General features: G+C 40.5%; 1 protein-coding gene across 7 annotated transcripts in view; it reads right to left on the bottom strand.

Moving 5' to 3' along the window:
- Window positions 1–26977, bottom strand: part of St3gal3 (ST3 beta-galactoside alpha-2,3-sialyltransferase 3) — a 168072-nt gene that overhangs the window by 83748 nt on the left and 57347 nt on the right. For all 7 annotated transcript variants that reach the window (XM_010634624.3, XM_010634628.3, XM_010634601.3 and 4 more), the window contains one exon: window positions 11180–11222. In XM_010634624.3, the coding sequence (XP_010632926.1) occupies window positions 11180–11222 (43 nt within the window). The remainder of the gene's footprint in view (window positions 1–11179; window positions 11223–26977) is intronic.

Here is a 26977-nt window from a genome sequence, read left to right as displayed (position 1 = left end):
CAGAGGGTGTCCTGGTGATTCACTATCAGCCTTTTCATCCTCATTTGCCCTACTGTTTGCCATTGGTGAACTGGAAGTCAGGACAGAGTGCTCTTTGAAGGGCTGTATAACTGTGTATCAGTGACTGCTCCTACTATTTTAATGTTTGACTTCTGCTTTTACTAGACCTTTTAGGTTCACCTGAAATAAATTATTAGTTTCACTAATTTAAGGAGCGATTCACTATCAGCCTTTTCATCCTCATTTGCCCTACTGTTTGCCATTGGTGAACTGGAAGTCAGGACAGAGTGCTCTTTGAAGGGCTGTATAACTGTGTATCAGTGACTGCTCCTACTATTTTAATGTTTGACTTCTGCTTTTACTAGACCTTTTAGGTTCACCTGAAATAAATTATTAGTTTCACTAATTTAAGGAGCAAAAAAAACCTGTTCCTTTCTTATCTGAATTCTTCCCAACAACCCACTTGGCTATCTCCAAAATTCTGCCCGTTAGGCAGGGAAGTCAGGAGTCTTTAGGAACAGAAGGGCCACTGAAATCTACTGTATTTGCTTATTTTTCTGCCAATACTTTGCTATCTTGATTAATATAGCTCTGAGTGTGAAGCCAAGAAGCATCAGTCCAGAGACTGTTCTTTACTAGTATTGTTGGTTATTGTTGATCTTCTGCCTTTCTTTTTTTAAATTTTTTTAAAAATTTAATTTATTGGTACATTCTAGGTAGATGGTACAGTTACATTCATTACTGTGATCTTGTACCTTTACATGCCAGGTCTTGGTTCTCATTTTTTCCCCTTGTCCCCACCCTCCCTTCACCCTCCCCTCCCCTCCCTTCTGCCTTTCTATATAAACTTTACATTTGGTGATATCCATAAAATAACTTGCTGGGATCTTACAACAAATCTATAGATCAAATTGGAAAGAACAAACATCTTGAGTCTTTCCATTAGAACATGGAATGCCTCTCCATGTATCTATATTTCTTTCATTAGAGTTTGAAGTTTTCTTCATATATATGTGTGTGTAGCTTACAGACACACACAACATACACCATTTTGTCAGATTTGTTCCTAAAGACTCATTTCTTTTCTCTTCCTCCTCCCTCTCACCCACTACCTTCTTTTCTCCTCCTTCTATCCTTCCTTCCTTCCTTCCCTCCCTCTCCTTCCCTCTCCTTCCCTTTGTCCTTCCTCTTCTTTTGGTGGTGATGTAAATGGTATATTTTTAATTTTAAATTCCAATTGCTCCTTTCTGGCATATAGGAAATCAACTGCTTTTTGTATACTAACCTTGTATCCTGCAGCCTTGCTATAATCAGTCAGTAGTTCCAGAAGTGTTTGCCAATCTATGATATTTACTACGTAAACAATTATGTCATCTATGAACAGAGCTAGTTTTATTTCTTCCTTCTCAATGTGTACGGCTTTTATTTCCCTGTCTTACTGAACTCACTAGGACTTTCAATATGATGCTGGAGTGGTGAGAAGTAACATGCTTCCTTTTCTCCTCATCTTAGGAGAAAAGCATCTAGATTTTTCATCATAAGCATGATGTTAGCTTCAGCTGTTTTGTAGAATTTTTAGAAATAATATTCAGGAAATTCCCTTCTATTCATAATTTGATAGTGTTTTTTAATTACAAAAGGGTACTGGATTGTGTCAAATGCTCTATCAACATTATAGATATCACCCATAAGATTTTCTTCCTTAGCCTGTTGATGTAATGAAATATATTACTTGATTTTCAAATGTTGAACCAGCCTTGTACACCTTGCATACTCAGTTGTGGCATATAAGTCTTTTCATACACTGCTGAAATCGAGTTGCTAACTTTTTTTTTGGTACTGGGGATTGAACTCAGGCCCTTGTGCTTGTGAGGCAGATGGCAGAACCACTGAGCCAAATCCTCGGCCCAAGTTGCTAACATTTTGTTGAGAATATCTGCAATATATTTATGAGATATACTAGTCTGTAGTTTTCCTTTCTTATAATGTCTTTATCTGGTTTTAGTTTTGGGGTAATTCTGGCTCAGAGAATGAATTGGGAAGGGTCCTTTCTGCTTCTGTTTAATGGAAGAGATTACAGAGATTCTTATTTTCCCTTAAATTTTTATAGACTCCACCAGTACAACCACTTGGGCTTCATGTTTTCTATTTTATAATGCTATTGATTATTGAGTCAATTTCTTTTCATTCATTTACTCATTCCGTGGTACTAAGGACTGAACCCAGGGAACACAGCTACATTCCCAGCTTCTACACCCCTTAAATTTTTGAGACAAAGTTTCACTAAATTGCCCAGGGTGGCTGCAAACTTGTGATCCTCCTGCCTCAGCTTTCCTAATAGTTGGGATTACAGGTGTGTGTCCCTAAGCACACCCCAATTTAATTTCTTTAGGAGATACAGTTCTGCTCAGATTGTTTCTCCTTGTGTTTTGGTAGTTTGTGTCTTTCATGAAATTGGTCCATTTCCCTAAGCTACCAAATTTATGAGCGCAGAGATGTTCACAATGCTCCTTTATTGTCTTTTATTTGTGTGTGTGTGTGTGTGTGCGTGTATGTGTGCTGCTGGGGATTGAAAATAGGGCCTTTACACTGAGCTACATCCCCAGCCCTTTTGGATTTTTTACTTTTAGATTGGGTCTCAGCTAAGTCATTGAGTTGCCCCAGCTGGGCTCAAACTTGTGATCCATCTGCCTCAGCCTCCCAGAGTACCAAGATTATAGGCATGCCTTACCATGCCTGGCTTATTATCATTTTATTATTCTGGATTAGTAGCAATGATCCCTCTTTCATTTCTGATATTAGTAATTTGAATTGCCCTCCTCACTGGCCTGGTTAGAGGTTTATCAATTTTCTTTATACTTCAGAGGACCAGCTTTTGGTTTTGTTGATCTTTTTTCTATTGATTTCTATATATGCTCCTAAATATTCCTTTTCCCTTTCCACCTGTGTCCCTCTCCGATACAATCTACCTTCCTAAGGTCAGTCATCTTCCCATAGGTCAAAACTGTTATTTATCTGCTTAAAGTCCTTCAGCGTATGTTCTGCTCTCAAGATGAAGTTCAAACTTATTCCTGTCATCTCTAAAGCTCCACATGATTTTTAATTTTTTTTTTTTTTTGAGACAGCGTCTTTCTATGTAGTTCAGGTTGGCCTTAAACTTAGTAGGTAGCCCTGGCTGGCCTTGAACTCACAATGATCCTCCTGCCTCAGCCTCCTGAGTGCTGGGATTACAGGCATGTTCCACCACTCCTGGACAAAGCTTCCGGTATGATCTGATTATACCCAGCCCTCCAGACGTGCCATCTTCCACTCTCACACCTCTTGGAGGTTTGACAGCATAGAAAAAACAGGCATTGTATCTTTATACAAATATTTATATCAATTATAGGTAAGGAATAAATAAGTCAATAGATTGTACAAGAAACTCTTTAATTGGTTGAGATTATAAAAGATCAGAAAGAAAACGAAAGAAATCATTGATAAATAAAAATTGATAGCCAGGTGTGGTGGCACATGCCTGTAATCCCAGCACTCAGGAAGCTGAGGCAGGAGGATCACTGTGAGTTTGAGACCAGCCTGAGCTACATAGTGAGATCCAGGTCAGTCTCACTACATAGTGAGACCCTGTCTCAAAAAACAAAAACAAAACAAACAAAAAAACTGATATAAGATGTATTGTTGAAAATAGTAGCTAGATGGGCCGAGGATTTAGTTCAGTGGTTCCGCTGCCTATTTTGCAAGTGCAATGTCCCGAGTTCAATCCCCTGTACCAAATAAATAAATAACATCCAGAAAGGGGATTTTTGTTTGTTTCGTGATACCAAGAATTGAATACAGGGCCTTTACATTGAGCTATAACCCATGGGCCATTTTTAAAATTTTAAGACTGTTTCTAACTAAATCACAAGGTGCCCAAATTAGGCTTGGAACTTGTAAACCTCCTGTCTCAGCCTACCACAGCACAGGAATTATAGGCATACAACACCACATCTGGCTCATAATGAAAGTTTATAAAAACTTACAGAAAAACAGCACATCCAAGTATATTCTTTTAATTGTAAAGGTATCATAAAGACAATACTTAGACCCAAAAGAAAAGAAAGTAAAATCCTACTATCCCAACATAACTATAGTATTACGATATTCTGTAGTAATTATACTATGTTCGGATATGATTATAATGACCATCTTGAAAACTATATCCCCATGATTCTTGACCCTCTTACCTTAGAATCATTTGGGGGAACTATTAAAAAATAAAGTTATCTGAGCAGGATCCCTATCAACTAAATCAGAATCTCTAGATAGTAAGGTGCGAGATATGAGTCACTGCACATAGACATACCCTATGTGTAGATACATTTATTTTTTATATGAATCACCTAGGAAAGCAGGAAATTAGACAGGAAATCAAATATTTTATTAAAGCAATGAGTCTCAAACTGACTGCATATTAGACCTGTGAAACGCCAAAAATCCCAATGCCTAGTGACTTCTAAATCTCTACAGGGTGGGATACAGGCCTCAGTAATTTTTTAAGCTCCCCAATTGATACCCATATGCAGTCAAAGTCAAGACCCACTGTGCAGAGATCCAGTGAACTGCAAAGTGGGAATGTGACTCTTTGAGTCTTGGTTGCATAGGTATCAAGATGGCTAGGAGGACAAGTCTCCAAACAGTGAGCTGTGACAGAGGCTACCACTTATGAAACAAAGAATCTAGCCAAATCCTGCAATGTTGTGCTTTCCTGTTATAAACTAAGAATGTCCCTGGTTCATACTAGCTACAGCAGACATAAAACTCTGCATTCTGACTACATAGTTCACTCATATATGCGTTGTGGAAAAGCTAAACTCACAGAAGTAGAGAGAAGAGTGCTTTACCAAAAGTTGGGATGGGAAAAGATTGTTAATGGGTACAAAGTCACAGCCATTTTTGGCTTTCATATGGAGATAGATGTTATGGCTTGGTCTATAAATATCCCCCAATGGCCATGTATTGAAGGCTTGGTCCCAAGATGATAGCACAGTTGGGAGAAGGTAGAACCTTCAGGAAGTGGGAGTGAGTAGAAGTTAGGTCACTGAGGCTGTGCCCTTTAAGGGGACACGGGACCCCTGACCCCATCTCTCCTTTGTTGTGTCCCAGCTGCCATGAGGAGAGAGCTGAGTTGCTGCACCATACTGTCCTGCCACAATGTTCTGTCTCACCACCGGCCCAAAGCACAGGTCCAAGAAACCTCTGACACAGAGAACTGAAATAAATCTTCCATCTTTTTAAGTTTTCTCAGGTATTCTGTAACAGTGACAGACAGCTGACTAACATAGTGAGCACAGAAAAGTAAGCAGGAAAGCAGGGAGATCATTTGGGAGAGCAATAATGAGGTAAAGGTGATGGCTGTTGGCCAGGATAATGGTCTGCAAGTAGGGAGAAATGGCTGGATCTGGGAACACTGTAAGGTAAAGCCAACAGGGCTTGCCGATGATTAGATTTCAGTGTCAAAGAAATGATGCTAAGGTTTTTGACTTAAGGAATTGGAAGAATAGAGCTGCTTTTTTCTGGGGTAGGGAGGATTCTGGAAGGCGGGGACGTGGTTCTGGACATGTTAACTGTGAGACGCCTAAAACATATTCAAGTGAAGGAGGTAAGTGGATAAGTAAGTATAGTTTGTGGAGAAAGTGGACTGGGTGTGGTACAAATTTGAGAGTTATCAGCATACAGCTGATATGTAAAACCCTGAGACTTGATGAGGTTATCTAAACTATTCTTTTTGGTTTGGTTTGGTTTTTTTTAGTACCTGGGATTGAACTCTGGTCTTTTTTTTTTTCTTTTTTTTTTTTGAGACAGGGTCTCACTATGTAGTTGAGACTGACCTGGAACTCACCATGTAGCCCAGGCTGGTCTCGAACTCACAGTGATCCTCTTGCCTCAGCCTCCCCAGTGCTGGGCTCACAGGCATGCGCCACCACGCCCGGCTTTGAACTCTGGTCTTTGCACTTACAAGGCAGGCAGTGGCACCACTGAGCTAAATCCCCAGCCTATCTAATCTATTCTTGTGAGGAAGAGGTAACATGCAAAGTACCAGTATGGCATTGGGCTATAATAGCAGGTGCTCAATAAATACCTTGTGCAGCCATAGGGAATTTAGCAGGTCATTTCAGGAATATTATACTCATCACCAGCTATATTTTATTTGCTTGTTTTGTTTGGGGATGGGTTTTTGCTATGTTGCCCATGCTGACCTTGAATTTGTGATCCTCCTGTCCCAGCTTTTTTTTTACAGGTGTGTGCCACCAGGCTTCCTTCAGCTGTACTCAGACTGCCTATGTTTACAGGCCTTCCACAACTTACTTATTTCTTCACAGTGCTCTGAGGCTTAAAAGTTGTTGATTTAAGCTTTTGTATCTTTGTGTCAAATTAGACTACGCAATAAAACCCATGCTCTTGCACACCTGGTAACTATAAAACACCATGTTGTAGCAGCTTTCAGAGCACCTACCCACATCCAGCTGAAATAGATACAACTTCCATTTAGTCAAATCCACATCCAAAAGGCTCACAGCAGTTTGGCAACCTCACACCTAACAACAGGCTCTGGCTCCTTTGAGGTGTCTGGATGGCCCTTCTCTCCCTGTGCTGATGGGCACACTCCTAGCTCATGGTGCTGTATCCTCCTGAGACTGAGATTTCCCTAGGATTCTGTCTGAACATGCTGCTTCCAGACAGGGACAGGACTAACCCCTCATTTACTTTGCATCTCTGTTCAAACACGACCTTTTCAGTGACCATATTACTTAAATTTGCAATCTCTGGGTATGAAGCAGGAAGAATATTGAGTCCTGATGTCATTTTTTGACATCTTTCCCAGCTTACCAGACAGAGATGATGGTACAAGACAGTCAAGTCTCATCTTTTGGCTATTACTACTCTTCTCCACACATTAGAATGGAAAACTGAGACGGGGTTAAACAATGCTCAAGATTGGAGGTAGCACAACATAGAACAGGGCCTTGAAACTCCATGTCTGACCCTGTGGGCTATGTTTTTAACCACCAAAACACACTCTCTTCCTGTATATCACACTGTGCAGTCAAAAGACAAGGTTTTTGTAGGAACCCCATCCCAAGCCCATGAGTTAAAGTCTTTGGCTGTGGGGAAAAAATACAAAGAAGCATATTTTTGGATACAAACATATGAAATTAAAATCTCTGTCATAAAATAAGTGGTAATGGAATATAGCTATATTTATTGATGTATTTTCTATGGCTCCTTTCATATTGTAATTGTAGAGTTGAGCAACTGTGACAGAGGCAATAAAGTCTCCAAACCCTAAAATATTTACTATCTGGCCTTTAACAGAAAAAGTTTGCTGACCCCTGTGAGAACCTCTGACTTATACCATCAATTCACTAAGTCTGCCTTCAATTGTGCCTATTCTGATGCTTAATGTTCCTATTCAGTTTTTATTTTTGGTCATTGTATTTTTCAAATCTAGAAGTCTGATGTTTTAAAATCTTATGTTTTACTTTTCATAGTTCCCTATTCTATGCACATGTTCAGTCTTGTCTTTTATTTCTTTAAATATAGTGTATATAATTGCTTTATAAACTGTGTCTGGGACCGGGGATTTAGCTCAGTGGTTCCACTCAAGCACAAGGACCCAAGTTCAATTCCCAGTACCAAAAAAAAAAAAACTGTGTCTGGTCATTACAGTTTAGATCTACAAAGTCTTCTAAAAGTTTGGAGTCTTTAAAAGGGCTTTTAGAAGGTAACTGGATCATGGGAAGCTATATTCACGAGTGGATCAAACCACTGGTAAACACAAGCTGAGTGTTGCTAGGAGGCAAGGCCTGGCTGGAAGGGGCAGGACACTGTGAGTGTTACCCGAGAAGGGAAGACCTTGGGGTATGGCTCCTCTCTTCCCTCTCTGCTTCCTGGCTGCCATGCTGACAGCAGTTCTCCTCTGCCCAAGCCCTTTCTGCCTTAGAGCCAGCAAACCAGAGACTGAAAACATGAGCCAAAATAAACCTCTCCTCCCTTAAGTTGTGGGCTTTGGGTACTGTATTTTGTCCAGCTAATGAGAGTGACTAAGACACTGGTAATTCCAATTTCAGAAATCTTTGTGGGTTCTCTTCTGTTGTCTGTTGTTTTTCATGGTTTTAGTTAATGAGAACTTGTTTCCTTGTATATTTAGTTATTTTTTACTGTGAGATGCTCATTTCCTTAAAAAGTTACTTGTGAGGAGTTAGTGTCTTTCTCTAGACAGAGTTTGGATTTGTCTCTGCCAGGTGCAGGGTGGCACAATGACATCTAGAACAGTCCACGATGATCTCAGTGGCTTGAGATCCCCTAGATCACCTGAATGATGAGAACCTTGGCAATGAGTATCAACTGGTTTTATTAACTATCTATTCTAATTCCCTCAGAGCTCTGGAAATCATTTCTGTAGTCTTGGCCTAGGGCTACAGACTTAATTCTAGTTTATCCTTATACTGAGTCCTTTGGGATTATAGTTTAGTATGGAAAGGGTAAAAATAGGTGTCAAATATGGAAGACTAATAGAACTGGAGACTAGATCAAAAAGGTCTAAAATTTAATCAGTTTTTGAAGAGGAATAGAGAGAATAAAGGAGTGGAGATTGAAGCAGAGGCAACATTTAAGAGAGGATAGCTGATCAGTGGCACAGTGCCTGCCTGGCAAGCATGACGTCCTGAGGTCCTGAGTTCAATCCCCCATGCCAAAAAAAAAGATAGTTGAAGAACTTCCAGAACATATGAATTCTTATATTCAAGAAGTTAAATACACCTCAATCAAGATAAATGAAAAGAAATCCTTACATTTGTATTCTTAATGATATGTACATAATCCTTTTTTATTCTTCATAAAACTATAGGAAGTTAATGCTAATTGTTTACTTTTTTTAAAAAAGAAAAACTGGGACTCAGAAAGCTAAAATGAATTACCTACAGTCATGTAATACCAGGCAGCAGAGGCAGAATTTCAATCTGGAGATCTAAACTTTGCTAATGAATCCTCCCCACCCCACCCCACCAAAAAGCATAAAGCACAAAACAAAAAAAGCAGAATCCTTAATTTGGAAACATCTCCCTTAATTTGGAAGAAGGTAGAAACACTTCTACAGATCCGTGTTTTCTTCTCTACACAACACCGATATGGAAACCTCTGTAGCAACAGGCAGGAAAGCTCTAGTTTATACCTTAGATCATGAGTTAAATTAATGGGGACGAGCCAATTCCAAAAACCAAGTTGACTCAGATATTTCATGGAACTGGCTTGGAGACAACAGCAAGCTTCACAACTGATAATTTCATTCTGTAACACTCAGCTGTCAAGATAGCAGGGCGGAAGCACCCTCCTCCTTCTCCTCCTCTGCTGCTGAAGACAGCTTAAACACTGTAGTTATCATGTCCTCAATAACATATCCTTTGTTATCGATGTGATTCCACTTGGTAATTACTGTATCTCTTCTGTTCTGGTGGCATTTCACTTGCTTATGGCTTATAGTTGTTTTGTTTTTTTTTTTCTTTTTGCCCAGAGCCCTAAATTAAAGATTTTCTAAGAGCGAAGCCTATGGCTTTCTGGCACAATCAAGCCCCATTTCCCAGATGTTAACATCCGGCTGGCATCTCTCTACTAGCTGATGATATACCAAAGCTGAGAGAATTACAACTGCCTGAACTCATAGTAAAAGGCACCACAGCCAAGAAACTAGGTTCTAGGAAAAGGGATCAGGTAGCAGACAATTCAGTGAGAAAGGCAAACAGCCCCTCTTCCAAGGTCTTTTGTGTATGTGTGACTATCACCACCTAAAGCAGCTGCGGATAAAGCCTGTGCAGGAGAGGAAAGGAGACACAACTGTGATTTTTCATGATGTCTGTCTTGGTCAGGACAGGGAATACAGATGCACAGAGATGACCAACAAGAAAGGAGTCATGGGCTGGGTGTGGCAGTACACATCTATTACTCCAACACTTGGGAGGATAAGGCAAGAGGACTGCCACGAATTTAAAGCCAGTTTGAGCTACATGGTAAGTTCAAGGCTGGCCTGAATTATATAGTGAGACCCTGTCACCAAAAAAAAAAAAAAAAAAAAAAAAAAAAAAAAAAAAAAAGTCATGGGATGTGGTATGAGGATTTTACAAGCATCTAAATATAGTGGTCTCACGAGGGGAAGAGCATTCAAGGCATGCTGGTCAACTAGGGAAGTGCCCAGTTATCCACCTATCATCCATCCACGCATCCATCCAGAACTTGCTGAGCACCTAACAAATATGTCTGTGCTCTCTAGGCACTAGGGAGACCATGAGGGCCAGAAAGGGAAAAATTCTGGATCAGATATCCTTTATTTGAAAGCCCCTTATGAATTCATCAATTCAACTAAATCGTTTTAGAAAACCCTGTAAAATTGGTATATATTGCTATCTACATCTTACAGATGAAACTGAGGCTCAAAATGGTTTAACAGCTTGCCCCAAATCAGAAAGAGAATAAATGGCAACCTGGAACTTGAACCAAGCTTTGCCTGGCTCTGAGTCTAGGCCCTTAATAAAGTAATAATCACTACACAGTTAATTATAATATAGCAAGGTAACTGGTAACAAAGACAGAAAATTTAAAGAAGCCCTAGAAGAAGAGAGAGTTTTGTGTAGGAAGGAAATGATCTTTGAGTTTTCCAAGTGGACTAGCAAAGCAAGAGAGTTGAGGGCACAAGTAATAAGCATCTACAAGGGTTGAGGGAAAAGGAGGGTCCACCTGAGGCAGCAGAGACAGGATCTAAAGCTGGAAAAGAAGTCAGGGGACTGAATACAGAAGACTTTGCATGCCAGGTGGAAAAGAATCTTCTTCAGTAACTCTTTGCTCTCTACTCTGGGGGAAAAGCCTTTCCAAGGGCTCCTTTGTCGCTCAAACCCCTGGCAGTAGCCTCCTAAACAGAGCTGCCTGTGCCAGCCAAATCAAGAGCTCATGTCTGCACTCCCCACTCTATCCTTCCCAAGACCTGATGGACTGCAACATGCTCAAAGCTTCTGCTGACAAACTGATGGACAGATCCCCTAGGAATGCCCCACGACCACAGGGGTGAGAGAACTGCCCCCTCAAAGTTAGACTCCCAAATTTCACAACTCTCCATAACACAGCCAACGTATTTTCTCATTTTACTCACAGTTTAGAATCCAGTTTCAGGAGGAAGCCCAACCGATCATACTCTGAAAAAGAAAAGCAGAAAACATCAGTAAAGTCAAGCCACTGCTGACACTAGCACACTGCATTCCCTAGACCTAGACCATAGAGATGGAGAGCCCTTGGAAAAGAATATAATTCAACTGTTTTAAAAAAAAAACAGAACCAAAACAGAAGCCACAACTAAATGTAAATCACAAACATCTCCTGAACAACTTTTTCTGTGAAGGCCCAGGTTCAATGCCAGTGGATTTACTAGGTCTTCTAGGCCAACCTGTCCTACATGGGTAGAGAACTGCCTTCCTACATAAATGAAGAATATGTGCCAGGCATGGTGGTGCACATCTGTAATCCCAGCACTTGGGAGACTGCTGCAAGTTCAAGGCCAGCCTAAGCTACATAGTGAGTTCAAGGCCAGCTTGAACTACACAGTGAGACCCTGTCTCAAAGAAAAAAAAATTTTGTTTAAGGAATAAGGAACTTGAAACTATAATTTAGTAAACCACAGAACTAGATACTGGGGAAGCTTCGAAGAGGGTTTGAAGCAATCTCTGCTTCCACTTAGCTCTGAGCACATTATTTGCTAAATGAGCAAGGATGACTGAGGTGTATGTGTGGTAGTCAAGTGCTCCTCAAATCCATGGCAGCAATTCTTGCTGCAGTAGTCACAGAGAACTGATAGAAATAATTACATAAAGAATTGAGATTTAAAATAAAATTTAAAGACAAGCCAGTAAGATGTCTGCAATACTAAGCCATCAATATTTTTAATATTTAGCCTCATTTTCAAGTGAGGCTGAAACAGTTTTACAAAATTATACAGACAAAGGCCAGGGATTTAGCTCAGTGGTTCCAGTGCGTGCCTCACAAGCCCAAGGACCCAAGTTCAATCCCCAGTACCAAAAAAAAAAAAAAAAAAAAAAAATTACATGGACAAGAAACATTTTTAAAAGGACCTTGGGGGCTAAGCAGTTAAGAATATAGAAAATAATAAACTGTAGCTTAGGGAAGCAGAATACCAAGCGAATGCCTGTGATTCTATGTGCTTGCTGCAGGGTTACATCTCTGTTTCCAAGATTTTCACAGCTACAGCCAAGTACTGAGTTCATGGTTCACACAGTCCACAAAATAAACCAGGAGAAATGTACCTATTTCCAATGCTAAGTCTCAAGGGAAATTTCCTGTGTCCTCAAAAAATTGTATAATGAAGACTGCTGCGTGTGTGAGGGAATGTATGCACATAAAAGTGGCCTATGAATGCCGTACTCTGCTGGCCTGGTTCACTCAGAAGATAAAACAGAAGAATATCACAACAAAAACACAGGAGAGGGAAGGCCAGGAAGCAAAACTTTCGAGGAACTTGGGCTATAGTAACCAATGAATAGCTAAGAGGGGGAAGTTATACATGCTGACAAGTACTACACAGAAGTCATTCTGCAAGGCCAGTTAAGTCCAGATGCCTGGCTTTCACAATCAGCTGAGCTGCGGTCAGAGAGCAAATCCTCTTCTTAACATCAAAGATGTCAACTAGGACACATAACTCAATGGAGGGCTTGCCTCCCAAGAGAATTCCCTTGGGCAAATGAAGCTTGGCTCAAAACAATTCTGGTTTTGTTCTGATTCACACAAATAGATGAGCATTTCCTTAACTTATCAAGAATTTATAAAAAGTAGTAGAAAACATTCATTTAAAAAAACTAAAAATTCCATTTGTAAAAAGTTGATTTGAAAGTTTAGTACTTTTTAAACACTTCTATTGTGTCATTCCATGAAAAAGAAACTTCATCAATTTGCCAAATACATACGGTGACAACCTTATGACAGTCATCATGCCACTGTTCCTCAGACCTAAGCAAGACTCCTGCATGCGCAGTGCACCCACCCTCTGGCAGACTCCTTCCAGAGAGGCAAACTCAAACATCAAGGGCCAAGCAAGATCCCAATACAAAAGGGCCGGGGATGTAGGTCAGTGGCACTGGGTCTGCCTCAAAAGCGCAAGGTCCTGACACCACAAAAGATATCAATACAAATGTGGGAAACAGGAGAATGTAATACCCTTTTGCAATAGCTCATACCACTTACTGTAGTTACATGAAAAACCTACTGAAATACTGTTATTCAATTCACAACACACACTCCTCCTGTACTGTAATCACAATTATAATTACTTTCAGTGGTATTTTGAGTTTTACATACACACACTGATTACATGATAAACAAATAAAAACAAGTGAATTTCTAAAATAATTTTGTTCCTTTCATGGCTTTCATGATCTACCTTTCTTTTATTAAGAGACACAGTACCAGAAACATTCCCCTTTATTTTTTTAAGAAAAGGTAAGTTTCTTAATTGACACTTTCTTGGCTGCAGTGGAGCCCTTGGATGCCCTGTGGAGGGGCAGCCTCCACCAGCTCCAGCTAACTTGCCAGGCAGCAACACAGGCACAGCATTTCCACATCTGATTTTTCAAGCCAGAGATTTAAAAATTTTAAAGTAGAATCTCTTGATCTATAAATATTGACAGTAGATTCAAGAAAGATATCTAACGGTTATGTGAATCAACCACAACATGGCTTTGGACATGGACAAAATTCAGCCAGCACTTAACAGTGTGTGAGGAATATGTGGCATGGACGTACTACAGAGATGCTCAATCAATATCTGTTGACTCTTCTCATCTGGATTACTTGGTCACAAAAGTTATAAATCTAAGGCCGGGGATTTAGCTCAGTGGTTCCATCGTCTGCCTCACAAGCAAAAGGACCCGAGTTTGATCCCTGGGAAAAAAAAAAAAAAAAGTTATAAATCTAAATTAAACTACTATGAGATGAAAGTCTCAGTCAGCATTCTAAGGTAACACCAAAACAAAACCAAGATACGGAATTTCAAAGGAAATAGCTGAAAACTTGTCATATAATTCTAATGGCCCTCCCTGCACCAAATATAAAAGTAACTTGTTATCAGAGATGAAGAGAGGATCTCAAAAAAAAATTTTTTTTTTTTGGTACTGGGGATGGAACTCAGGACCTTGCATTTGTGAGGCAGGTGGCAGAATCACTGATCTAAATTCCCAGCCTCAAAATTTTCTTTGAGGGAGCTATATTATGAACTCCACCTCCTCTGAAGAGCAGAATGGACAGTCCTGTCTCTCATTCCAGCCTGATTAGAGAAGCTTAACATAAAGCTGTTAAGGTACACAGCCACTGCAGGCTGCCTGGAGCCCACCTCCTACCCCAGCCAGATGAACTATTTCAACATCCTCCAAGGTATCATTTCCATTTCCAGGCCTTTCCAGGCCTCTTGATAATTGCTTTTCATTTCAAATGTTTTTCTCAACCCCTTTTCACACTGGTTACCTCCTATATATACATCACTCCTAAATGGCCCAGGTCACCGCTAACTCAACATGCTGCAAATCTCTTATCTTTACCCTGCCTCCCAGACATGTATGTTTTTGTGATAATGGCACTACCACCCACTTCTCCAAGAAAGTTTCAGTGGACCCTGTATCTCTCACTTCTAAATGCAGACTTTCTTCCCTCTACCATGGGCACTGCTTTTGCTGATCTTCACTGTTGCATAGACCACATAGTCACTCCCTTACCCATCTTTCCAGACACTTCTGCCACTCTTTTCTGGACAGTCTTGGTACCTGACAGCTAATGCAGATTTTCTTTGTAATGAATGCTCTCACTTACCTCACTGACTCTAAACACTCACTCATTCTTCAAGGCACAGCCATCACCAGACTCAATTTAATAGATATTCTTGTTGTACAACAAGGAACTCATGGTCTTTGTCTTTTCAGCCCTACATGGTACTATTTTCTCTTTTGTGCTTCTGGCCTTCTTTCAGTGCCTTGAATAAGCTGTGTTTTTTCAACAGGGTTATCTCATAAGCAATGTCTTCTGCCTGAAATATGTTCTCACCTTCTTATTCAGATAATTCCTGTTCCTTCAGATCCTAGTTCAACACTCCCTGCTAGTTTAATGCACTCCCTGCTCCTCCTGTCTGGATTGTACCCCTCTTGCACATTCCCCTCCCGGTTTATAATTACACATCTGTCAGTCCATCTGACTGGGGCCTCTCCTCTGATAACTGTTCCTGTCAAGCACCACCTCCTCTGATCTAACCCTAAGAATCAGTTGTCCACCTACCGAACTCACTGCATTTCTGGCATTCTTCATTTTCGAGCTTGGAGTGCACATCTGTTATTTCATCCTTTTTTTAGAAACAGGCCCCTGGATACACACATTCTTATGTTTATAGCAGTAAAATTTATCTTGGGAACAGTGTACATGTCCATCCACAGATGAATAGATAAAGAAAATGTGTATTTATGCACAATGAAGTACCACACTGCCATAAAGAAAGATGAACTTGAGACATCATAGGTAAAATACTGCAACTTGCGAACATACTGCTAAGGGAACTAAACCAGACATACAAGCTCCAATATCAAATGAGAAATAAGAGAAATACAAATACGCACACACAAAGAGCAAAATAGAAGATAAATAGGAAGGAGTAGTTCAAATACTTCCCCAAATTATATATTCCTTTGTTTTAAAATATTTCAATATATATGCTAATTTGCTTCATTTATACTATTTTATCTTAGTTCACTGAAAAGGAAGTTTTTGTGTTATTATCGTGGTTTTTTTTTTTTTGTACCAGGGATTGAACTCCGGTCCTTGCACTTGCAAGGAAGGCAGTGGAACCACTGAGCCAAATCCCTGGCCCTATCTGTTTCTTCTTTGTAAGAATCTTTTTGGTTTGTGTCTTGTACTCTTGAGTAACTACTTTGAAAATGATACACAGTGTAATAACCATTGTTATTGTCCTATTATTTTGTTACAAAATGAAACAGACCCCTTGGGTTTCCTTCAGGGAAATTCTCTTTGCTCACTGTGGGCAATTTGTTTCCAAAGTGTAGGCACTTGATCAAAGCTAGGTTGGTTGGACTCTTTCTCCCTGAGTGATACCAGGGAGGAAAAACTGCTGAAGAGTTGGACCATTTGTTCCTGCAACCTAGGTCACTGGAATTGCCCTCATATCCTGTCTGGATGCCAGATGTGTAGATCTCAGTTTGATCCTGGGTACTTCTGGTAAATCCCCATTAACTTAGCTCGAAAGTTTTTATTGCTTAAATGCTTCTAACATGCACTTAAGTCCTCCAAGGGACGGGGTTTGCCTCTGTATATCTAGCACCTGATAGGGTCCGATGCAGAATTAGTATGTCATAAATGTATTCAATGATTAGAGTGACCAAATGACAAGAGAAGCCCGGGCAGCAGCCATGAGACCTGGTTTGTCTTCTTCCACCCCTTGCAGTGAGAGGCAACACTGGCAGTGGTGGCAGTGGCAGTGAAAACAGCTCTCTAGATCACCAGCCTGACCATCTTTCATAGCAGTGCTTCCCTTGCTCTGGTCACTCCTGGGTTCCAGCCCACCCAGGAGATTATATCACAGTCACCTGCCCATACAGAGCCTCCCCTTGCTCTTCTTGGGTACAACTACATACTGTCCTTTTATTTTGATTTTATTTATTTTTTGGTACTGGGAATCAAACTCAGGTCCTTGTGCTTACAAGGCAGGCGGCGGAATACTGGGCTAAATCCCTGGCCCCCTACTGTCCTTTTAATGCCCTTTGCACTCCCTTTCTGTTGCTGGTCTTGGCTTTTGGGCTGCCTTCTGAGGACTTCCAGTTTTCCAAGGTAGCTCATTTCATTCATTCATTCATTCATTCATGCAGTACTGGGGATTGAACCCAGGGCCTTTGCACTGAGTTACAATCCTCAAATTTTTTTCTGTTTGTGTTTTTGTTTTGAGACAAGAACTCACTGAGTTGCCCAGCCTGGGTTTGTAATCCTCCTGCTTTAGCCTCCCAGAGTACTGGGATTATAGGCATGCACTACCGTACCTGGTTTCTTTCATGATTTATAAAGGCCTGAAATTTAACTCCTCCACAAAGACTTCCTGAGCCTCCCAAGTCACCAGTGACTAGTCAGTTTCCAACCCAACCAAGAATCTTACCTGACAAGACTTCGCTCTCTGCTCCTGCTACATATTCAGGTTACTGATGATCTAATCTGTGAGAAGCTTCTCACAGAAAAGGTTAATATAATCTTTGACAGGTATAAATGCAAAAAAGAAAGCAACCAGGAAGGCAGAGGAATAATGCTCTGGGAACACAGAGGCAGAGCCTCACAGATTCTAGACCTTCCTATCTTACACAATATATTCTTGGAGTTCCATGCAAACTGGCTCTACAAAGGGAATGCTACAGTGCAGGAACAATTCACCTCCAGCATAGCCAGGAGGAAAGTCTGGATCTCACCATCAGAACAAAGTTCCCAAATATGCACTAAAAACAGAAGACTGAGACTCCTGAGTTAGCCAGGCACAATCAACAAAGCTATTCACATGTGGTTCTCCTAGCCTAGGAAGATATCCCAGGTATCAAAGGTGCAAGCCAGCAGCTGCAGTGCAGGAGAAATGTTTAGTCTGGTGGCTTAGGATTCCTGCCTTCACCAGGCTGGAAAGCCCAGAATTACAAAAGCATCAACCAAGATGCACGTGTCTGACCCCAGGTGGGAAGCTGTATGGGAGATGCAGATACTGCCCCTTTCCTCCTGCACCTGCACCAGGTCAGAGCTTTGAATGCACAGGGTGCTTTTTCAGATGCCAAAAGTCTTTGAAATTAACCACTAACTTTTGCCTTGGTCCTTTTTGGTCTCTTAGGTCATAATAGAAGATTTATATAAATCACTGGAAAAAAGAAGGAGAATGCATACAAATTCCTGGAAGGTTCAGAAACTAGACATAAACAAAAAGGAGACCATGCACCAAAGTGCAATTGTACCTAATAATGAAACTTATATAAAGCAGAATTAACAAAACTACAAGGACAAATACATAATGAATCTCCTGTCACCCCAACGGGAAACACATAAGCCACTGAAAAATTAGGTTCATAAAATCGGTGAGAATCCAGAAGATCTGAATAGAGAAACAACTAAATCTCAACCAACTGACATACACAGTTGGATGCCAATACCAACCATTCTTTTCAAGCGTGAAGGGGGCATTTCTGAAACTGACCACCTCAGGGCCTTAAGATAGGATCAGCCCCCCCACTCTTATCTAATTAAAACTATTGGGAAATTATTAGGTGGAACCATCTTTTCCAAAATTCTAATTTTCACTCGAATGCTCACATTTAATTACTGACATCAAAATACTGTCAGTTACTTTCCTTTTTGTGGTATGTTCACTTTCATTACTGAGGAAAGGTTTGTTAAATTCCAAAGCCTCCAAAGCTATCATTTGTCAGTTCTTTCAAGTAAAAATGGTGTTCCATGAAAAACACAGCTCATCTGGCTGGCAGCACAATCCCACAGAGCCTTTCTTCAAGACAATCACTATACTAGTGAGCAGCAAAGGTGTCATGTTTATTCCTTGCGGTGAATTAACTAATGGTCAACTTGTAAGGTCCAGCTAAATTGAATCAGCATGGTCTGGACGTGGAAGACCCACCTGAGGATTGCTGCCAATAGCATAAAAATCAAACTGGATGCAAACTTGGCTGTTCTCATCGGAGGAGCTCAGGACTGGGAATAGCTGCTGTTCTCGTCAGGGGAGCTCTGATCTTCACCGTGAGCATTACTTCCTGGCTCCAATGTAGATCCCTCAGCCTGGTAGCACAGATCCTTCAACACACTGGCATAGGTTTTCTGGCTTCTACCACTGGCCTTTGGGCCTTCCAAATGCAGATCCTCAATACGGACAAGCATGAGACATTGTCATGGGCTCCAGGTCACTGGCTGGACTTGTGGAGGACACTGCCTTGGGCTCTAGACCTTCAGCTGGACTTGTGTGGGAAACTGCTGTGGGATCCAGGCCCTTGGCTGGATTCTTTGGGCCTCTAGTGTTCAGCTAATCTCTTGTACTCCTTCACATTTGACCTTTTGAGTAAATATCATAAAATAATTCTATAAATTATGTGTCCTGTATTAATATTTCCCTTGCCAAAACCCTGACTACAACATTCCCCATTTCATGACACAGAGTATTAAAAAGACGTTACTTAGCAAGGTGTGGTGGTACATGCCTGTAATCCCAGCATTTTTGGAGGCTGAGGCAAATTTGAGTCTGTTTAGGCAGTTTAGCCAGACTTGGTCTTAAATTTTTTTTAAAAAAAGGCTAGAGATGTAGCTCAGTGAAAAATCCCTAGGTTCAATTCTCAGTACCAGAAAGAAAAAAAAAAAGCAAGAAAGTTACTCGAGGCAAGAAATTTAATATTGCTATGCTGGGGATGTAGCTCATCGGCAAAGTATTTTCCTAGTATGCATGAGGCAGTAGGTTCCATTTCTAGCACTGCACAATAAATAAATAATAATAACTGCTACTGCTTATTCAAGAACTGTTTTTGTTTTAATTTTAAACTGTGTGACTATGAAGAATGTGATAATGACAAACAGTTTAGTGTCACTGCTTTCTTTTATGAAAAAGCACAAGAAGTTCTACCCACCCCTGCTTTTAAATCACCAGTGGAAAAAGTAATATCTTGGTAGTAGAATGCAAATAGCTATGGCCTCAAAGGCCCCCCTGAAATGGGCCCACAGATCACATGCTGCAAACAGCAATTCTAAAGTTTTAATTTCTGTTCTCATGTCCAGTTTTCAAGGAAGACACAGACACTCTGCGCTACAGGAGGAGGCCTGGTCCTCACTATGGTGATAGCAGTATGTCTAGCACAGAACACCTGGGGCATTCCTCTACTTAAGGGGAGAGACTCGATGGCAGGAACAGGAAAGGGGCCATTTCCTCACCTTATACACAGACTGTTCTACAATCAGTCCTCATCTCCTGCAACATCAAAGCTTTCCATGTGTGCACTGGCATGTGAGTTAGGGATGGGTTTGGGATTAGAGCCTCTGTCTGGGGCTCTACTAAAGGAAAAGCCTGGCAAAGCAAATCTGATGAGGGGCCCCCTGGTCCTTAAAGCAAGGATACATAATGCTCACTGCCTGGGGACACAGCCTGTGGAGCTGCAGGAACAGCGCGTGTCCTCCAGCCTGGCTCAGGAGGCTCAGAGCAGGGAGGGACAGCAGACCAGGTGAGGACATCCGGTGGGGCAATCCATTACTCCTAGTGCAACAAATTTTAACATTATCATTATTCTTATCATTTTATTGTCATGCAGTGCTGGAGACTGAACCTAGGACAACATTATAATTTTGAGAAAGATGTTAGATACTTTAAATATAATTTTAACTTTTAAAATTTTGAAAGTATAAAAATATTTTTTATTTTTTGTCAGTTATATGAACAAAATTTATTTCTGACGACGAGTACTTTTTAATTAAAAGACTTCATTAAAAAGTATTTTTAATTAGCCCTCACAGGAGTTATGTGAAGCTCTCCCAGGCATAAAATCTGATGTAAAATTGTATGAACTAAAATAAGCACAAGTTTTTAATTAAAAACTTGACAAGATTTATTTTTATATTTTATAATCATGCAACATTTAATAGCACTTGGGAGGATGAAGCAGAAGGACAGCCGTGAGTTCAAGGCCAGCCTAGACTACCTAGTGAGTTCAAAACTACATAGTGAGACCCTGTTTCAAAATAAAATCTCTATTTAATATACAGTCACATACTGCATGACATTTAAGTCAATGACAGACCATAAAAATGATCATGCTACCACTAGATTGCATGTCTAGTGATGTCACAGCTATTGACTTACATAAGAATATTCATGTTTACTCAACAGCAAAATTGCTTAATGACTGGCTTCTCAGAATTTATCCATTGTTAAGCAGCGCATGACTGTGTTCCTTAATACTTTGTGATTAATTATGCTCATCACGATTCTATTATATAAGAAACTACGAATGTCTTCCCAATGCCCTATTTGGATAACCCCATACTCCCTCCTGCCAATCCTTGTATGACATACAGATGTTACTGCTTTCTACCTACATTCTGACATGAAGACAGTTGGGAGCACCATGCTATGCAGTGAGATCTTGTACTAGGGGAATGAAAGGTCTTCTTGAAGTTCCTGAATCTAAGTGCCTTACTACAGCCTTACCTTTCAGGCTACTGAGCCCCAGAATGGCATTATGAGCTTAAAATGCTGCTGTTATAAACCCTGACTGAGCCACTTCCTTTTCTTTTTCTGGCAGTATCTGCATTATTTATTTATATTTCCTCTTTATTTGATCTTTACAAAGATTCCTGAAAAGCTGAGATGCCAAAAAATGAACAGAGTTACCTTGGTAATTTTTAACAAGTGGTCAGTGATGCAAAGATTTGATAATTCAAGGTTCCAGGATGAAATAATGTTTTAAGTTGTGACCCGCTTTCCATGCATATGTTCACAGGTGAAAGAAATAATATAGTCAAATAAGAGTTTGAAGTTTTTTCACACTATTCCCAAAGGAACACCTCATGCAGAAATTTTTCTGCAATATTTTATCAAAGGCTTCAGTTTGTGCTACCGTGACACAATTCTTCCAGTCTCCAGAAAGAAAACATAAAGTACAGTAGACACTTAGCTCAGATCTAGGGTTAGATCATAAAGCCCCAGCACCTCTTTTCCTTCTTCTGTTCCTACTGTCCACCCAATGTGGACATGATAGCTAATGTGGCCAAATGGCTAATGCTTAGGGAGACTTTTTTCATGCAACAGAACCAATGCAAATTCCCATTAGCTGCCACAAAGTGACTGCTACTAGTGACAACCATGAATATTTCCCATGAAGACCAGCTTGAGGAACATTATTGAGGTGTATAAAGTTTAGTATATTATGGAATAAAAATATGGACTTGCTTCTATTAGAAATATGGACTTGCTTCTATTAGAAATATGCAAAGCAGGGCCAGGTATGGTGGTGCATGCCTGTACCACCAGCACTCTGGGAGGCTGAGACAGAAGGATCACTAATTCAATCCCAACCTGGGAACTCAGCAACTTAGTAGGACCCTGTCTCAAAAGGGGGGCAAGGGGTGGCTCTGGGTTCAATTCCCCAGTATAAAAAAAGTCACAAAGCTTCATATAATTCACAAAAGCCAAGTAGACAGGACAATCCATCAGGCAAGAAAATTCCACACAAGAGCAGTAATCTGCTGCCTAATTTTTTCCCCCTAGCTACCCAATGGCCTTTTGCCCAATCTTCTTTAAAGTGGTGTTTGTCTCTCATCTTTGGGCTATGAAGAATTACAAAGTGCAAAGGGCATGGCAGTAAGTGGAATAGGGACTTATTCAAACCAAAATAGGCTTCTAATTGCAAAGAAATGACAGAAATGACACTGAACAGTCTCCAATAAAAATCATGGGCTATCTTAAAGATAAGTACTATATGCATAGCTTGAGTAGAGGAAGCTGGAAACAGTCTAAGTGGATGATCAGATACATGGGTGAAGCGAAAGACTGAGGGACTGTTGTTCACTGAGTATCTATTAGGTATTCACGTTGCTCTCATACTGTCATCTACACTCTGAATTTAATCCTTATACCTATGAGGCAATGTATCATCTCCATTTCTCAAATGACGCTTAGAGAAGAGAAGCAACGTGTTTGAGATACCCACCTAAAGTGGACTAAATGGGAGGCTGAGTCTGAAGCTCTCTCTCTCTGACCCCCTCTTTTTTCTTTCTTTCTTCATGCCATACCGGCTCTTAGAGAAAACAAGAAAGCAGACCTTCATCTTAGGAGAGCTGCCACAAAGCCAACTGTATCTTACTCCTTCCCACCCCCTGCCACAGGAGGGATGTTAAAAGACCCCAGCCATGGCACACATGAATCATGGGAGTCAACAAGGGCCTGGGAGGAACTGGCCAAGGCACAAATGGCTCCCATGTCATCTCAAGTCGGGAAATAAACCACAATATGGGATCTATTAATCAAAGACAAACTAAAATAGGAGAAGTGGTTCTATAAAACAAACACAGAAAACTCCACTGACCTACACTAAATTAACTGACCCAGTAAAATAACTTAAAAGTTCATAAAGTAAAATCCAATCCCAAAGGGTGTGTATTGGTGTGGGGGGAGGCAAGAGGCCCAGGAAGAAGCCCTGATACAAGGGAGTCCCCGGTGGCTGAGTCCTCCCCAGCTGAATGGACTCCAACATAGCAACACCAGGAACCAGAGGAGAATGGGGATTCCTCGGCCTCACGTGAGAAAACCTCAGGCTATGGCAGGGGCCCATGGCCTTGCAGCTGCAGAGCTCACTGCACTCACTTCTCCTGTCCTGGGAAAAGGGTGGCTTTGTAGGGAGAGGGACTGAGGTGAATTTAATCCTGTTCATGTGTCCTTGACATGCCAGGGCATCTTCACTAAGCTGCAGGAGGACTGTGGGGGTAGGGCATACTAAAAGAGCAGCTGGATCAAGAAATGGTGGGAAAATGACTCACTGTGCAGTGTGTGGCTTAAACTTCAAGGAGCTTATCACCTAGTAGGTCGGATAAGGCATGAATAGTCACTGCCTCGGTCTGAATGTTGTTGTTCCCCCTACATTCATATATAGGAAACTAATCTCCTACTCTATGGTATTAAGAGGTGAAGCTATTAGGGGTGAGCATTCATTAACTGGATTAGTTCATCTATAAAAGAAGCTTCAAGGATGTGTATGCCCCTTTTGCCACATGAGGACATATACAGAAGGTGCGATCCATGATGACTGGACGTCACCAGAATCAGCTGGTACCTTGATCTTTCTTGCACAGTATAGTCTTCAAAATTCAGGCAGCAAATTTCTGAGTTTATCAATTGCATAGCCTAGAGTATTTCTGTTTGTTTTGGTTTGGTTTTGTTTGTTTTTAAGACAGGGTCTCACTATGTAGTTAGTTGAGACTGACCTGGAACTCACTAGGTAGCCCAGGCCGGTCTCGAACTCACACCAATCCTCCTGCCTCAGCCTCCTGAGTGCTGGGATTACAGGAGTGAGCCACCACGCCTGGCCATCCTAGAGTATTTTTGTTAGTGGCAGGCTAAAAGGATTAAGATGGTCAGCAAGCAATTATTAAACAAAATAAGACAGATTCCCCCACCAACAAAGTTGTCATGAAGCATCTATCTATAGGCTCTGTATGCAAACTGGTTCCTACTTATAAAAAAAATGTTCAATATAAAATTCCAAATGCAAACAACAAAATTCTAAAAAAGAAAAACCATTTGAAACTTCCATTACCTAAAGTTAATTGCTGCAAACATTTTGGAAACTATTTTCCCTAAAATCTCTTTCCATAAAAATGTGACTGTAGATACCTAATTTTACTTATTTGTGGCCTCATGTTCATGTTTGTTCTGATTTTGTTGACTCCATAATATCCTGAATATCTTCCATGTCGATGAAAACTAAGCTGTCATCACAGTATTCCACTGCCATTACTTATTTACCCTTAAGTATTAAGTGATGGACATTATTGTTCCTAATGCTCTACTTTTCATCCAACAAATCTTTACTAAGCACCTACTATGTGCCAGGAACTGTTCTATCCATACAGAGAAGGCTCTTGGACAAATGAATCCTACATTCTAGTGGAGGGGAATGACAGACAATATGCAAGTAAAAAAAGCAGATAGTTTGAAAGGATGAGTGCTAACGACAGATGAAAACATTCCTTTTTAGAGAAACACTGGGAATTGAGAGAACAGACTATTTTGGACAAAGTGGTCCAGAAAGGCTTCCTGTGGAATTCAGCCCGAAGACAATCATGCAAAACAGCAGGCAGAATAGTCTAGCTTAGGAAGCAGCTAGGATAAAGGCCCTGAAACAGGGAGCTGGCATCTTCAAGGAGAAGTAGGAATGCCAACAGCGTTTGAGGGCAGCAAGGGGCAAATGAAGTCAATAAAATTATGGAAATAAGGAGTCAGTAAATACAGCCTTGTATGTTACAAAATTTAATGTGCACTGTGGGACCACTGGAGAGTGTTGTATGGTAACGAGCCGTGTTCTGAGTTGTTCCTAGTATTCTGAGTATTCCTGTATTCTAAGTATTCTGTATTTTAGTACTCTGAGTATTCTGGCTGCAATGAGAATAGACTTCTGGAAGAAAACACATGAGCACAGAAAGCCCTGTTACATGTTTTCCAGACCAGGGCAGAAAAGATGGTACCTTGGACAGTGGTGTCAGAAAGAAGGGGCGGGATGGGGGGGGAGGACACATTCTGAAGACAGAAAACAGGAATGGGATGAAGGAAGAAGAGCAGTTTAAGGTGATTCCTAGGTCTGTGGCTTGAAGAGTTGGGCTAAATAGGAAGGAAACCAGTTTCCATACAGACCCTACAGATGCTTCACTAGATTTATACATACATTTTGGATTTGGGAGGCTATTATAAATTGTTTTTACTTCCTGTTTTCCAATGCCTCAGTACCAGTATATAAAACCACAACTAACTTTTGTGTTCTGACCTTATATCTTGTCAACTTGTTAAGCTCAGCTCCTAATTTTAGGAGTTTGGTTTTTTGTGGATTTCTCCAAGAAATGTCAGCAATCATAGTTTATGAGAAGGGCTGCTTTAATTTCTTCTTTACCACCCTGTCTGCATCTTATTTCTTTCTCTTGCTTTATGCATCTTCTGAGACTTCTAGGGGAAGTTCCTGATGTTAGGTGGAAAGCAGTGTTTTCTATTGGATATGTTTGACAAAGGTTCTTTGCAGATGCTCTATTTTGGGTTGAACAATTCAACTTTCTGAGTTTGCTGAGACTCTTTAACAATGAACAGATACTGAATTTTCTCAAATACTCTTTCATTACCAACTGACATGATCAGGTAGGTTTTTGTCTTTAGAAATTTAATACGTCAGATTACACTGATTAATTTTTGAATGGTAAATAAGCTTTTCATTTCCAGGCTAGACCAGATTTTGGCAATTTTTAGCCATTGTTTATTCAAATACTTCTTCTGGATTGCAATTTTTCTTCTTCTGGGACTCTAAAACATAAATGGTGAACTTTTTGGTGTTGTTTCACAGACCACTGAGGCTCTATATCTTCTAAAATCTTTTTCTTCTATGTTCAGACTAGATTGTTCCTGTTACTTTATTTTTAAATTGTGCTAGCTTCCCATTACTGTGACAAAATATCTAAAATAAATAAAGGAGGCAAGGTTTATTTATTGGCTCACAGTTTCAGAGGTTTCAGTCCCTGGTTAGCAGGCTCCATTACTTTTAAACCTCTTGTAAGGTAGAAATATCATGGTGGAAGGGTATGGTGTAGGGAAGCTGCTCACTATGGCATCCAGGAAAGAGAGCAGCAGAAGTAGAGACAGAGAAAGAGGGAAAGCGGAAGGGGAGGGAGAAGGGAGGTAAAGTGAGGGAGACAGCTGAGGAAGATGCCATCGCCAAGGGGCATGCGTCCACGATCCACACCCTTCAACTTGACCCTGTCTCCTAAATTTCCATTGCCTTCCAGTAATGCCATCAAATTAGGAATCCATCAATGGCTTAATCCATTGGTGGTATCAGACCCAAGATCAAATTCCTCCCTAAAATTGCTCATCAGCAGACAAACAAACCTTTAGCACATGGCCTTTGGGAGACATTTTTTTTTTTCTCATTGAGGTTATTGGTACATTTTAGGTATACAGTACAGTTACCTTCATCATTGGGCTCTTGTACCTTTTGGGAGACATTTAGATCCAAAATATAACACAAGTACACTACTCCTCTGTCATTCCCACTGCGCTATTTGCTATATTTTAAAAGTTCAGGTGTTGGGTTTTTGCTAAGATTTTCTATCTTTCCATTAATTTCAATAG

This window comes from Fukomys damarensis, unplaced genomic scaffold, assembly GCF_012274545.1.
Source record: "Fukomys damarensis isolate Sample0158 unplaced genomic scaffold, DMR_v1.0_HiC HiC_scaffold_23, whole genome shotgun sequence".
In the NCBI taxonomy this organism is placed as follows: domain Eukaryota; kingdom Metazoa; phylum Chordata; class Mammalia; order Rodentia; family Bathyergidae; genus Fukomys; species Fukomys damarensis.
Note: the sequence above shows the minus strand (reverse complement) of the source record. Positions and strands in the feature narration are given on the sequence as shown.